Below are 12036 nucleotides of genomic sequence, written 5' to 3' on the forward strand. Positions count from 1 at the left end.
CCACGTGGGTCTGAAAATACGCTTATCTTCCTCAATAGTGTGCAGCGAATTCCACTAGATGTAAAGATGAAATGAGTATGACATCCTGGCATTTAAAGCAAACTAAATGTTCAATATTTCACATACTATAAAACTTTATATTTTCGCATACCCAATCAGCCTACAATTTGGAACTCAGACACGGCCTGTGTGTTTGTGTGTGTATGTATGTGTATGTGTGTATGTATGTGTATGTGTGTGTGTGTGTGTGTGTGTGTGTGTGTGTGTGTGTGTGTGTGTGTGTGTGTGTGAAACAGTGAGTGTGAGAGAAAGAGTCAGAAAGGTGGGTGTTGGGTTGGATGGAGCAGGGGTGGGGGTGATTAACAGTTTAACTGGCATGCTCGGTTTAGGGGCATGTCGTCAAGATGACAAAGGTCAAGCTCCTTCGACATTCCATGGCGAGACTGGCGGTTGTGACGTCATATGTTGATGAGTGTGATGCAGGTGATGAGGCGCACGGTGACCGTGCCCGGGAGGTCGTTGTCTTGGCGATTGCCCTTGTCGCGCAGGTGGAGCGTGTGCTGCTCCTGCCGGTCGTTTGGGTCACTGGACAGGGTCACCTGACCCAGGAAGGTATCCACAATCACGTTCTTATTGTAGATCTATTATGGTATGGCCCAAGGTCCAAGCAGAGCAGAGGGGAAAAAGAGGGGGGATTTGAAAGAGAAGAAAGAGACCAAGGGAGAGAGGAGAGAGAGAGGGAGCATAGAAAAAGTGATTTTAAAAAGGTTAGAAGAAAACATGTTCAAGAGATAGAGGTATACATACTGTATGAACGCAGACAGACAGATAAGAAAGAGTTCCTCCCCTCCGTCTGTGCTCACCTCAATGTGGATGCCTTCCTTGGGCTTCTTGCGGTAGAACAGGCCTTTGACATCGAAGTTGGGGCTCCGTGTGTCCTTGTGCACCGGCGAGCGCACCCTCTCCCCCTCACAGGTGATAATGACGTACGGGTCCGAGGCTGGGAGGGACAGGGAAGGAGGGATGAGGGACAGCTGTCAATCTCTGTATCGACATGGGAAGTGTAAACATGTGTGTGCATGTGTACTCAACTATGCAGGCCAAAACCAACTCTAGGTCTAAATGAAGCAAATGCTTATCTGGCCATCAGACCAACCAGCAAGCAGACAGGTCTCTGACAGGTAGGTGGAGAAGGGTTTTAGTTGCTTGTGCTACTAGGTAGGTAGAGGATATGGGGGTAAGGAACTGTTGAAGACTATAGATCTGAAAGGGAGGGGATAGGTTTCAGCCATATGGAGAAAAATAGTATTCCTAGACTCTAGCCTATTAAAGGGCTAGGTGGAACTACTACCATTTTGCTTATACCTATCCAATCCTCTTAGATCTACATGAAGCTTGGGGTTAGGGGTTAGGACATCGGCATTCAACTCTTGCACTACGAGGTCCAGAGCATTCTGCTGGTTTTCTGTTCTACCTGATAATTAATGGCACACACCTCGTGTCCCAGGTCTAAATCAGTCCCTGATTAGAGGGGAACAATGTAAAAATGTAGTGGAACTGGCTTTGAGGTCCAGAGTTGAGTTTGCAAGGGTTTAGGGGCTGTTTCTGGGCTGAGCCAAAGCCTATTGAACTATTATTGTGCAATATGTCTAGTTGTAACTAAGCCGCTAGCCACTAGGTGATGCTGATGTACCTCCTTGTGTTTTGGCCAGCTGCCTCTTCTTGTTGGGAATGAGACAGTGCAGCTCTGTGTATGACCAGAAGAGTTCACCTTGCAACACATTTTGGGGCACGGCAACACACACTCACACAAAATGTACACACTTAAACTCAAGTTACCCATCGTCAGAAGAGATTATTGTGTCGACCAGAACCTTTCCCCTCGACATTTCCCACATCCTTTACAGCATTGTCCAGCAACAATGGTGGATACATAACCGGGGCATCCTAGTATAGCTCGGCCCAGTAGTGTGAAAATGGTATACAATGCATTCGGAAAGTATTCAGACCCCTTCACTTTGTCCACATTTTGTTAAGTTACAGCCTTATTTTTAAATTGATTAAATCGTTTTTTTCCCCCCATCAATCTACACACAATACCTCATAATGACAAAGCAAAAACAGGCTTTTAGAAATGTTCGCAAATGTATAAAAATAAAAACAGAAATATTACATTTACATAAGTATTCAGACCCTTTACTCAGTACTTTGTTGAAACAGCTTTTGGCAGCGATTACAGCCTCGTGTCTTCTTGGGTAGGACGCTACAAACTTGGCACACCTGTATTTGGGGAGTTTCTCCCATTCTTCTCTGCAGATCCTCTCAAGCTCTGTCAGGTTGGTAGGGAGCGTCACTGCACAACTATTTTCAGGTCTCTCCAGAGTTGCTCGATCGGGTTCAAGTCCGGGCTCTGGCTGGGCCACTCAAGGACATTCAGAGACTTGTCCCAAAGCCACTCCTGCGTTGTCTTGGCTGTGTGCTTAGGGTCGTTGTCCTGTTGGAAGGTGAACTTTCACCCAGTCTGAGGTCCTGAGCGCTCTGGAGCTGGTTTTCATCAAGGATCTCTCTGTACTTTGCTCCGTTCATCTTTCTCTAGATTCTGACTAGTCTCCCAGTCCCTGCCGCTGAAAAACATCCCCACAGCATGATGCTGCCACCACCATGCATGACCGTAGGGATAGTGCCAGGTTTCCTCCAGACGTGATGTTTGGCATTCAGGCCAAAGAGTTCAATCTTGGTTTCATCAGACCAGACAATCTTGTTTCTTCTGGCAAACTCCAAGCGGGCTGTCGTGCCTTTTACTGAGGAGTGGCTTCCATCTGGCCACTCTACCATAAAGGCCTGATTGGTGGAGTGCTGCAGAGATGGTTGTCCTTCTGGAAGGTTCTTTCAGAACTCCAGGTTCTTTCTGGAGCTCTTTCAGAGTGACCATCGGGTTCTTGGTCACCTCCCTGACCAAGGCACTTCTCCCCCGATTGCTTAGTTTGGCCGGGCGGCCAGCTATATGAAGAGTCTTGGTGGTTCCAAACTTCTTCCATTTAAGAATGATGGAGGCCACTGTGTTCTTGGGGATCTTCAATGCTGCAGAAATGTTTTGGTACCCTTCCCCACGATCTGAATCGTTAACGTTAGGTAGTTAGTAGCTACTGTACTCGAAATGTAGCTAGCTTGTTGCTACCTGGATAGCTAACTAAACAATAGCTGGAACGACCTAGCTTTAATATTTGGAGACGCTTTCTCTCCGTTGGGACAGACGCAAACTGGCTGAATCGATTCAGTGGCTAGCTTTGCACTTAACTGGCTAACAGTAGCTACTAAGGGTAAGTTATAACCTACATTTATTTTTGTTTTGTTTTTACATACTGGTAACCAGAGTCGTTCAAGGGAATTCGGGACATGGGTAACTAGTTAACATTAGCTTGGCTCTCTGTGTGTTCGTGCCGTGGGAGGAGGGGTTGATTCGTTGGCAGAGAGCAATGGCTAGCTAGTATGCTAACTATTCTAGCTAACTAACTGGCTGAATAAGTTGATGACATACTCACTCAAACTGTCAAAACTAACCCAAAACTTTACACAACGTTAGACACAGACACGAATGATCTGCTTGGCGTGTTAACACACTGGTGGTTTGTTGTAACCGAGTATTGGTGCTAAACCGTGTTATTGGAGGCTGGCATGCTAGTTGGCTTTGGCGTCATAGGATTCGGTGCCCTGGACGGTTTTCACGGAAGAATACTGTACCAAGTTAGCTAGCTGAATAAACTAAGTTAGAGTCTATTCCTAGAAAACATTGAACCGCTGTAGTTTACAACAATTATAATTTCTAAAGTGGAAGTTGGGAGAGTTATATTTGAGTGTTTCAGTGAAACGTAAGTGAGGGAGGCCCCGCTCTCTCGCTTTCCCAGATGTTTAGTTCATTTTATTCCGATCTCCTTTGCATTATTGTAGCCTTTTTCTGTAGCCTGTCAACTATGTGTCTGTCTATCCCTGTTCTCTCCTCTCTGCACAGGCCATACAAACGCTTCACACCACGTGGCTGTTGCCACTCTAATCTGGTGGTCCCTGCGCGCACGACCCACTTGGAGTTCCAGGTCTCTGGCAGCCTCTGGAACTGCTGTTCTGCGGCCAACAAGGCAGAGTTCATCTCAGCCTATGCTACCCTCCAGTCCCTCAACTTATTGGCGCTGACGGAAACATGGATTACCACAGAAAACACTGCTACTCCTACTGCTCTTTCCTCGTCTGACCATGTGTTCTCACATACCCCGATAGCATCTGGTCAGCGCGGCGGTGGCACAGGAATCCTCATCTCTCCCAAGTGGACATTCTCTCTTTTTCCCCTGACCCATCTGTCTATCTCCTCATTTGAATTCCATGCTGTCACAGTCACTAGCCCATTCAAGCTTAACATCCTTGTCATTTATCGCCCTCAGGTTCCCTTGGAGAGTTCATCAATGAGCTTGACGCCTTGATAAGTTCCTTTCCTGAGGATGGCTCACCCCTCACAGTTCTGGGAGACTTTAACCTCCCTACGTCTGTCTTTGACTCATTTCTCTCTGCCTCCTTCTTTCCACTCCTTTCCTCTTTTGACCTCACCCTCTCACCGTCCCCCCCTACTCACAAGGCAGGCAATACGCTTGACCTCATCTTTACTAGATGCTGTTCTTCTACTAATCTCACTGCAACTCCCCTCCAAGTCTCCGACCACTACTTTGTATCCTTTTCTCTCTCGCTCTCCTCCAACACTACTCACTCTGCCCCTACTCAGATGGTAATGTGCCGTCGCAACCTTCGCTCTCTCTCTCCCGCTACTCTCTCCTCTTCCATCCTATCATCTATTCCCTCTGCTAAATCCTTCTCCCTCCGATCTCCTGATTCTGCCTCCTCAACCCTCCTCTCCTCCCTTTCTGCATCTTTTGACTCTCTATGTCCCCTATCCTCCCGGCCGGCTGGGTCCTCCCCTCCTGCTCCGTGGCTTGACGATTCATTGCGAGCTCAAAGAACAGGGCTCCGGGCAGCCGAGCGAAAATGGAGGAAAACTAGACTCCCTGCGGACCTGTCATCTTTTCACTCCCTCCTCTCTACATTCTCTTCCTCTGTTTCCGCTGCTAAAGCCACTTTCTACCACTCAACATTTCAGGAAGCTAACCATAGGAAGCTCTTCACCACCTTCACGACATCCGATCCTCATTTATTAAGTCAAATGACACCACTGGTCCTGCTCACACTGCCCTACCCTATGCTTTGACTTCTTTCTCCCCTCTCTCTCCAGATGAAATCTTGCGACTTGTGACGGCCGGCCGCCCAACAACCTGCCTGCTTGACCCTATACCCTCCTCTCTTCTCCAGACCATTTCCGGAGATCTTCTCCCTTACCTCACCTCGCTCATCAACTCATCCTTGACCGCTGGCCATGTCCCTTCCGTCTTCAAGAAAGCGAGAGTTGCACCCCTCCTCAAAAAACCTACACTCGATCCCTCCGATGTCAACAACTACAGACCAGTATCCCTTCTTTCTTTTCTCTCCAAAACTCTTGAGCGTGCCGTCTCTAGCCAACTCTCCTGCTATCTCTCTCAGAATTACCTTCTTGATCCAAACCAGTCAGGTTTCAAGACTGGTCATTCAACTGAGACTGCTCTTCTCTGTGTCATGGAGGCTCTCCGCACTGCTAAAGCTAACTCTCTCTCCTCTGCTCTTATCCTTCTAGACCTATCCGCTGCCTTTGATACTGTGAACCATCAGATCCTCCTCTCCACCCTCTCCGAGTTGGGCATCTCTGGCGCTGCTCACTCTTGGATTGCGTCCTACCTGACAGGTCGCTCCTACCAGGTGGCGTGGCGAGAATCTGTCTCCGCACCACGTGCTCTCACCACTGGTGTCCCCCAGGGCTCAGTTCTAGGCCCTCTCCTATTCTCACTATACACCAAGTCACTTGGCTCTGTCATATCCTCACATGGTCTCTCCTATCATTGCTACGCAGACGACACACAATTACATTTTCTCCTTTCCCCCTTCTGATAACCAGGTGGCGAATCGCATCTCTGCATGTCTGGCAGACATATCAGTGTGGATGTCAGATCACCACCTCAAGCTGAACCTTGGCAAAAAGGAGCTGCTCTTCCTCCCGGGGAAGGACTGCCCGCTCCATGATCTCGCCATCACGGTTGACAACTCCATTGTGTCCTCCTACCAGAGTGCAAAGAACCTTGGCGTGACCCTGGACAACACCCTGTCGTTCTCCGCTAACATCAAAGCGGTGACCCGATCCTGCATGTTCATGCTCTACAACATTCGCAGAGTACGACCCTACCTTACACAGAAAGCGGCACAGGTCCTAATCCAGGCACTTGTCATCTCCCGTCTGGATTACTGCAACTCGCTGTTGACTGGGCTCCCTGCCTGTGCCATTAAACCCCTACAACTTATCCAGAACGCTGCAGCCCGTTTGGTGTTCGACCTTCCCAAGTTCTCTCATGTCACCCCGCTCCTCCGCACACTCCACTGGCTTCCAGTTGAGGCTCACATCTACTAAAAGACCATGGTGCTTGCCTACGGAGCTGTGAGGGGAACGGCACCTCCTTACCTTCAGGCTCTGATCAGACCTTACACCCAAACGAGGGCACTACGTTCATCCACCTCTGGCCTGCTAGCTCCCCTACCTCTACGGAAGCACAGTTCCCGCTCAGCCCAGTCAAAGCTATTTGCTGCTCTGGCACCCCAATGGTGGAACAAGCTCCCCCACGACGCCAGGACAGTGGAGTAACTGACCACCTTCCGGAGACACTTGAAACCCTACCTCTTTAAGGAATACCTGGAATAGTATAAAGTAATCATTCTACCCCCCACCCCCCACCCCCTCCCCCACCCCCCATTGAAAAAAAAGTGGTTGTCCCACTGGCTATCATAAGTTGAATGCACCAATTTGTATGTCGCTCTGGATAAGAGCGTCTGCTAAATGATGTAAATGTAAATGTGAAATCTGTGCCTCGACACAATCCTGTCTCGGAGCTCTACGGACAATTCCTTCGACCTCATGGCTTGATTTTTGCTCTGACATGCATTGTCAACTGTGGGACCTTATATAGACAGGTGTGTGCCTTTCCAAATCATGTCCAATCAATTGAATTTACCACAATCAAGTTGTAGAAACATCTCAAGAATGATCAATGGAAACAGGATGCACCTGAGCTCAATTTCGTGTCTCATAGCAATATTTACAATACTTATGTAAATAAGGTATTTCAGTTTTTATGTTTAATACATTTGCTAACATTTCTAAAAACCTGTTTTCACTTTGTCATTATGGGGTATTGTGTGTAGATTGATGAGGATTTTTTTTGGTGAATATAGCTGTAACGTAACAAAATGTGGAAAAAGTGAAGGGGTCTGAATACTTTCCGAATACACTGTATGCAAGTCAGCTCCCAAAGCCTCCCTTCGACATGGGTGCGTACTGTAGCTTACTTTACTGTAGGCCTACTATTTCCTACTGCAGCCTTACTAGCTTACCTCCATTAGAGTCCTGGCCCTGGAGTCCCTCAGCACTCAGAACGTGGACCTGGGTGACCAGCTGGGGGTAACCACACATGCCCGTCCAACACGTCTGGGGGGGCTCGTCTAGGTTCAACTCTCTGTTGGGGAGGGAAAGAAAGTGAATATGAGTATTATTCATTTTGGTGAGAGCAATGGCAGTGGATGACAAATTACATGAAAAAAGTTCTGGGTCCACTTAGAGAATCAGTTCAACTTGATCAAAAAGCTCAAATCATTTTATAGAAACCCATACAATTCAACTGGTGTGCATGTTAAACGGATAGTAAGTGGTAAAATACAAAAAAATATGAAAACGTTCCAAATTGAAATATCCCTTTAACATGCACACCAGTTTAATTTGATGTGTTTCTATAAAATGAGGTTTGCTATTTGATCAATTTGAACTGGGCAATTAGGCAATCCCTATCATAGAACTACAAAATAATACTGCTCTATTCAATTCTATGATCCCAGTGAACTATCCCTTTAAAGTTGGCTATCCCTTTGTAAAGGTAAGGATGTTAAACGGAACAGGGGTGGGGGTGGGGCTGCATGTCGGCCGGCTGGTTTACTTGCAGTCTGAAGGCACGTCAGTGAAGACCCGCAACAGGAAGTCACCCTGCTGCCCGGGGTCAAAAGTTGTGGGGATGATGACGTAGCGACCCTCCTTGAGCTCCTTCCTGAGGAAGACGCAGCGCGAGTTGATGTAGATGGAGCCCGCCACCTTCTGCTGGGCCGTGTGCATGCGGTACTTTCTGTTCAGCTCCACCTAGAGGACGGGAGGGGACATGACGTCAGGGTCACATTTTAAAGGTAGACTTTCAAGGTAGATATGACATCATCATGCAGAGCAAGGATAGAGGCAGAAGCAGGGATACAGATACAGGAGGTGGAAAGATGGCTCATGCAGGGCTTGAACAAGGATCCTTATGTCTTATATTTTATGTTATGAGTAGCGGTGCCGGGTGTAGCACGAAGCTAGCTAGCTAACTCACCTCCTGGATTAGCTGGCGAGTTGCTATTAGCAACGGTTGCAACTAAAAACAATATCCTTTTAGCCAGCTACATTCGTTCGCAGCAACGCCGTTTTTCAAACAAAGTCAACACAGTAGCCATTGCTAGCCAGCCAACACTACCAGCTGGCTGTACTGTGGTAGCTAAATACAATATCTTTGTGCTAGCTACCCAACGTTTAATCATTGCTGCGTTATGAAAGGTAAGCTTGGCTTCTTATATGGTGTTGAGTTAAGCTTAAACCATGTATTTAGATTGTAGGTAGGTATTGTAGTTTGGTATTATAGGTAGCTTACTCAGGTAGTTATTGAAGGTTATTGTAGGTAATTATTGTAGGTAAGGACTGTATTCGGCGGACCCCGGCGAAGCACGAGGCTAGCTTACCCACTACTTGGACCAACAAAGCTAGCTAGCTAGCTAGCGGGTAGCTACTGGTAACTTTTTGCAACTGTGGTTAATTGTTTCCAATGTTATTTCATGCTTAAGAGTACCTGTGATTGAGCCAGCTAGCTGCTACCATTCAGCTGTTTTTTCTAACCTCATCCGAGGCATTAACGTTAGGTGGTTGGTAGCTGCTGTACTTAATTACAGCTACTGATAACAGTCTGCTGTAGTTTACAACAATTCTAATTTCTAAAGTGGAAGTTGGGAGAGTTTTACTCGGGTGGTTCAGTGAAACAATTATAGTTTCTGAGGTGGAAGTTGGGAGAGTTATATATATATATATTTTTTTTTTGGTGAGGGAGGCCTGCTCTCTCCTTTCCCTGATGTTTAGTTCATTTCATTCCGATCTCCTCTGCATTATTGTAGCCATCTGCTGCAGCCTGTCAACTATGCCTCTGCCTATCCCTGTTCTCTCCTCTCCGCACAGGCTACACAAACGCCTCACACCGCGTGGCTGCTGCCTCTCTAACCTGGTGGTCCCTGCACGCACCACACACCTGGAGTTCCAGGTCTCAGGCAGCCTCTGGAACTGCCGTTCTGTCGCCAACAAGGCTGACTTCATCCCAGCCTATGCTACCCTCCAGTCCTCGACTTCCTGGCGCTGACGGAAACATGGATTACCACTGAAAACACTGCTACTCCTACTGCTCTCTCCTCGTCTGACCATGTGTTCTCGCATACCCCGAGAGCATCTGGTCAGAGGGGTGGTGGCACAGGAATCCTCATCTCTCCCAAGTGGTCATTCTCAATTTTTCCCCCTAACTCCATCTGTCTATCTCCTCATTTGAATTCCACGCTGTCACAGTCACTAGCCCATTTAAGCTTAATATCCTTGTCATCTATCGCCCTCCAGGTTCCCTTGGAGAGTTCATCAATGAGCTTGACGCCTTGATAAGTTCCTTTCCTGAGGATGGCTCACCCTTCACAGTTTTGGGGGATTTCAACCTCCCCACGTCTACATTTGACTCATTTCTCTCTGCCTCCTTCTTTCCACTCCTCTCCTCTTTTGACCTCACCCTCTCACCATCCCCCCCACTCACAAGGCAGGCAATACGCTTGACTTCATCTTTACTAGATGTTGCTCTTCTACTAATCTCACTGCAACTCCCCCTCCATGTCTCCGACCACTACTTTGTATCCTTTTCTCTCTCGCTCTCCTCCAACACTACTCACTCTGCCCCTACACAGATGGTAACGCGCCACTGCAACCTTCGCTCTCTCTCTCCCACTACTCTCTCCTCTTCCATCCTATCATCTCTTCCCTCTGCTCAATCCTTCTCCCTCCAATCTCCTGATTCTGCCTCCTCAACCCTCCTCTCCTCCCTTTCTGCATCCTTTGACTCCCTGTGTCCCCTATCCTCCCGGCCGGCTCGGTCCTCCCCTCCAGCTCTGTGGCTTGATGACTCATTGCGGAGCTCACAGAACAGAGCTCCGGGCAGCTGAGCGGAAATGGAAGAAAACTAAACTCCCTGCCGACCTGGCATCTTTTCACTCCCTCTCCCTCTCTACATTTTCTTCATCTGTTTCTGCTGCTAAGGCCACTTTCTACCACTCTAAATTCCAAGCATCTGCCTCTAACCCTAGGAAGCTCTTTTGCCACATTCTCCTCACTGCTGAATCCCCCCTCCTCTCCCTCTCTGTGGATGACTTTGTCAACCACTTTGAAAAGCCACTTTCTCCCCCTCTCTCCAGATAAAATCTTGCGACTAGTGACTGCAGGCCGCCCAACAACCTGCCCGCTTGACCCCATCCCCTCCTCTCTTCTCCAGACCATCTCCGGTGACCTTCTCCCCTACCTCACCTCGCTGATCAACTCATCCTTGACCGCTGGCCATGTCCCTTCCGTCTTCAAGAGAGCGAGAGTTGCACCCCTTCTCAAAAAACCAACACTCGATCCCACTGATGTCAACAACTACAGACCAGTATCCCTTCTTTCTTTTCTTTCCAAAACTATTGAGCGTGCCGTCTTTAGCCAACTCTCTTGCTGATCTCCCCTCAGAATGACCTTCTTGATCCAAACCAGTCAGGTTTCAGGACTGGTCATTCAACTGAGACTGCTCTTCTCTGTGTCACGGAGGCTCTCCGCACTGCTAAAAGCTAACTCTCTCTCCTCTGCTCTTGTCCTTCTAGATCCTGTCTGCTGCCTTTGATACAGTGAACCATCAGATCCTCCTCTCCACCCTCTCCGAGCTGGGCATCTCCGGCGCGGCTCACTCCTGGATTGCGTCCTACCTGACCGGTCGCTCCTACCAAGTGGCGTGGCGAGAATCTGTCTCCGCACCACGTGCTCTCACCACTGGTGTCCCCCAGGGCTCAGTTCTAGGCCCTCTCCTTTTCTCCCTATACACCAAGTCACTTGGCTCTGTCATATCCTCACATGGCCTCTCCTATCATTGCTACGCTGACGATACACAACTAATCTTCTCCTTTCCCCCTTCTGATAACCAGGTGGCGAATCGCATCTCTGCATGTCTGGCAGACATATCAGTATGGATGACGGATCACCACCTCAAGCTGAACCCTGGCAAGACGGAGCTGCTCTTCCTCCCGGGAAGGGACTGCCCGTTCCATGATCTCGCCATCACGGTTGACAACTCCGTTGTGTCCTCCTCCCAGAGTGCGAAGAGCCTTGGCGTGACCCTGGACAACACCCTGTCGTTCTCCGCTAACATCAAGGCGGTGACCCGATTCTGCAGGTTCATGCTCTACAACATTCGGAGAGTACGACCCTGCCTTACACAGGAAGCGGCACAGGTCCTAATCCAGGCACTTGTCATCTCCCGTCTGGATTACTGCAACTCGCTGTTGGCTGGGCTCCCTGCCTGTGCCATTAAACCCCTACAACTCATCCAGAATGCCGCAGCCCGTCTGGTGTTCAACCTTCCCAAGTTCTCTCACGTCACCCCCCTCCTCCGCACACTCCACTGGCTTCCAGTTGAAGCTCGCATCCGTTACAAGACCATGGTGCTTGCCTATGGAGCAGTGAGGGGAACAGCACCTCCGTACCTTCAGGCTCTGATCAGTCCCTACACCCAGGCGAGGGCA

The 12036-nt window shown here is 48.6% G+C and overlaps 1 protein-coding gene across 2 annotated transcripts in view; it reads right to left on the reverse strand.

The window, feature by feature from the left end:
- Window positions 1-250: 250 nt before the first annotated feature.
- Window positions 251-12036, reverse strand: part of LOC121537610 (calpain-5-like) — a 73016-nt gene continuing 61230 nt past the window's right edge. For both annotated transcript variants that reach the window (XM_041845197.2, XM_045206966.1), the window contains 4 exons: window positions 8106-8302; window positions 7510-7631; window positions 864-1000; window positions 251-641 (listed from right to left, as the gene is read on the reverse strand). In XM_041845197.2, the coding sequence (XP_041701131.2) occupies window positions 459-641; window positions 864-1000; window positions 7510-7631; window positions 8106-8302 (639 nt within the window). In that variant the 3' untranslated portion in view covers window positions 251-458. The remainder of the gene's footprint in view (window positions 642-863; window positions 1001-7509; window positions 7632-8105; window positions 8303-12036) is intronic.

Source organism: Coregonus clupeaformis, chromosome 24, assembly GCF_020615455.1.
Source record: "Coregonus clupeaformis isolate EN_2021a chromosome 24, ASM2061545v1, whole genome shotgun sequence".
NCBI classification, from domain to species: domain Eukaryota; kingdom Metazoa; phylum Chordata; class Actinopteri; order Salmoniformes; family Salmonidae; genus Coregonus; species Coregonus clupeaformis.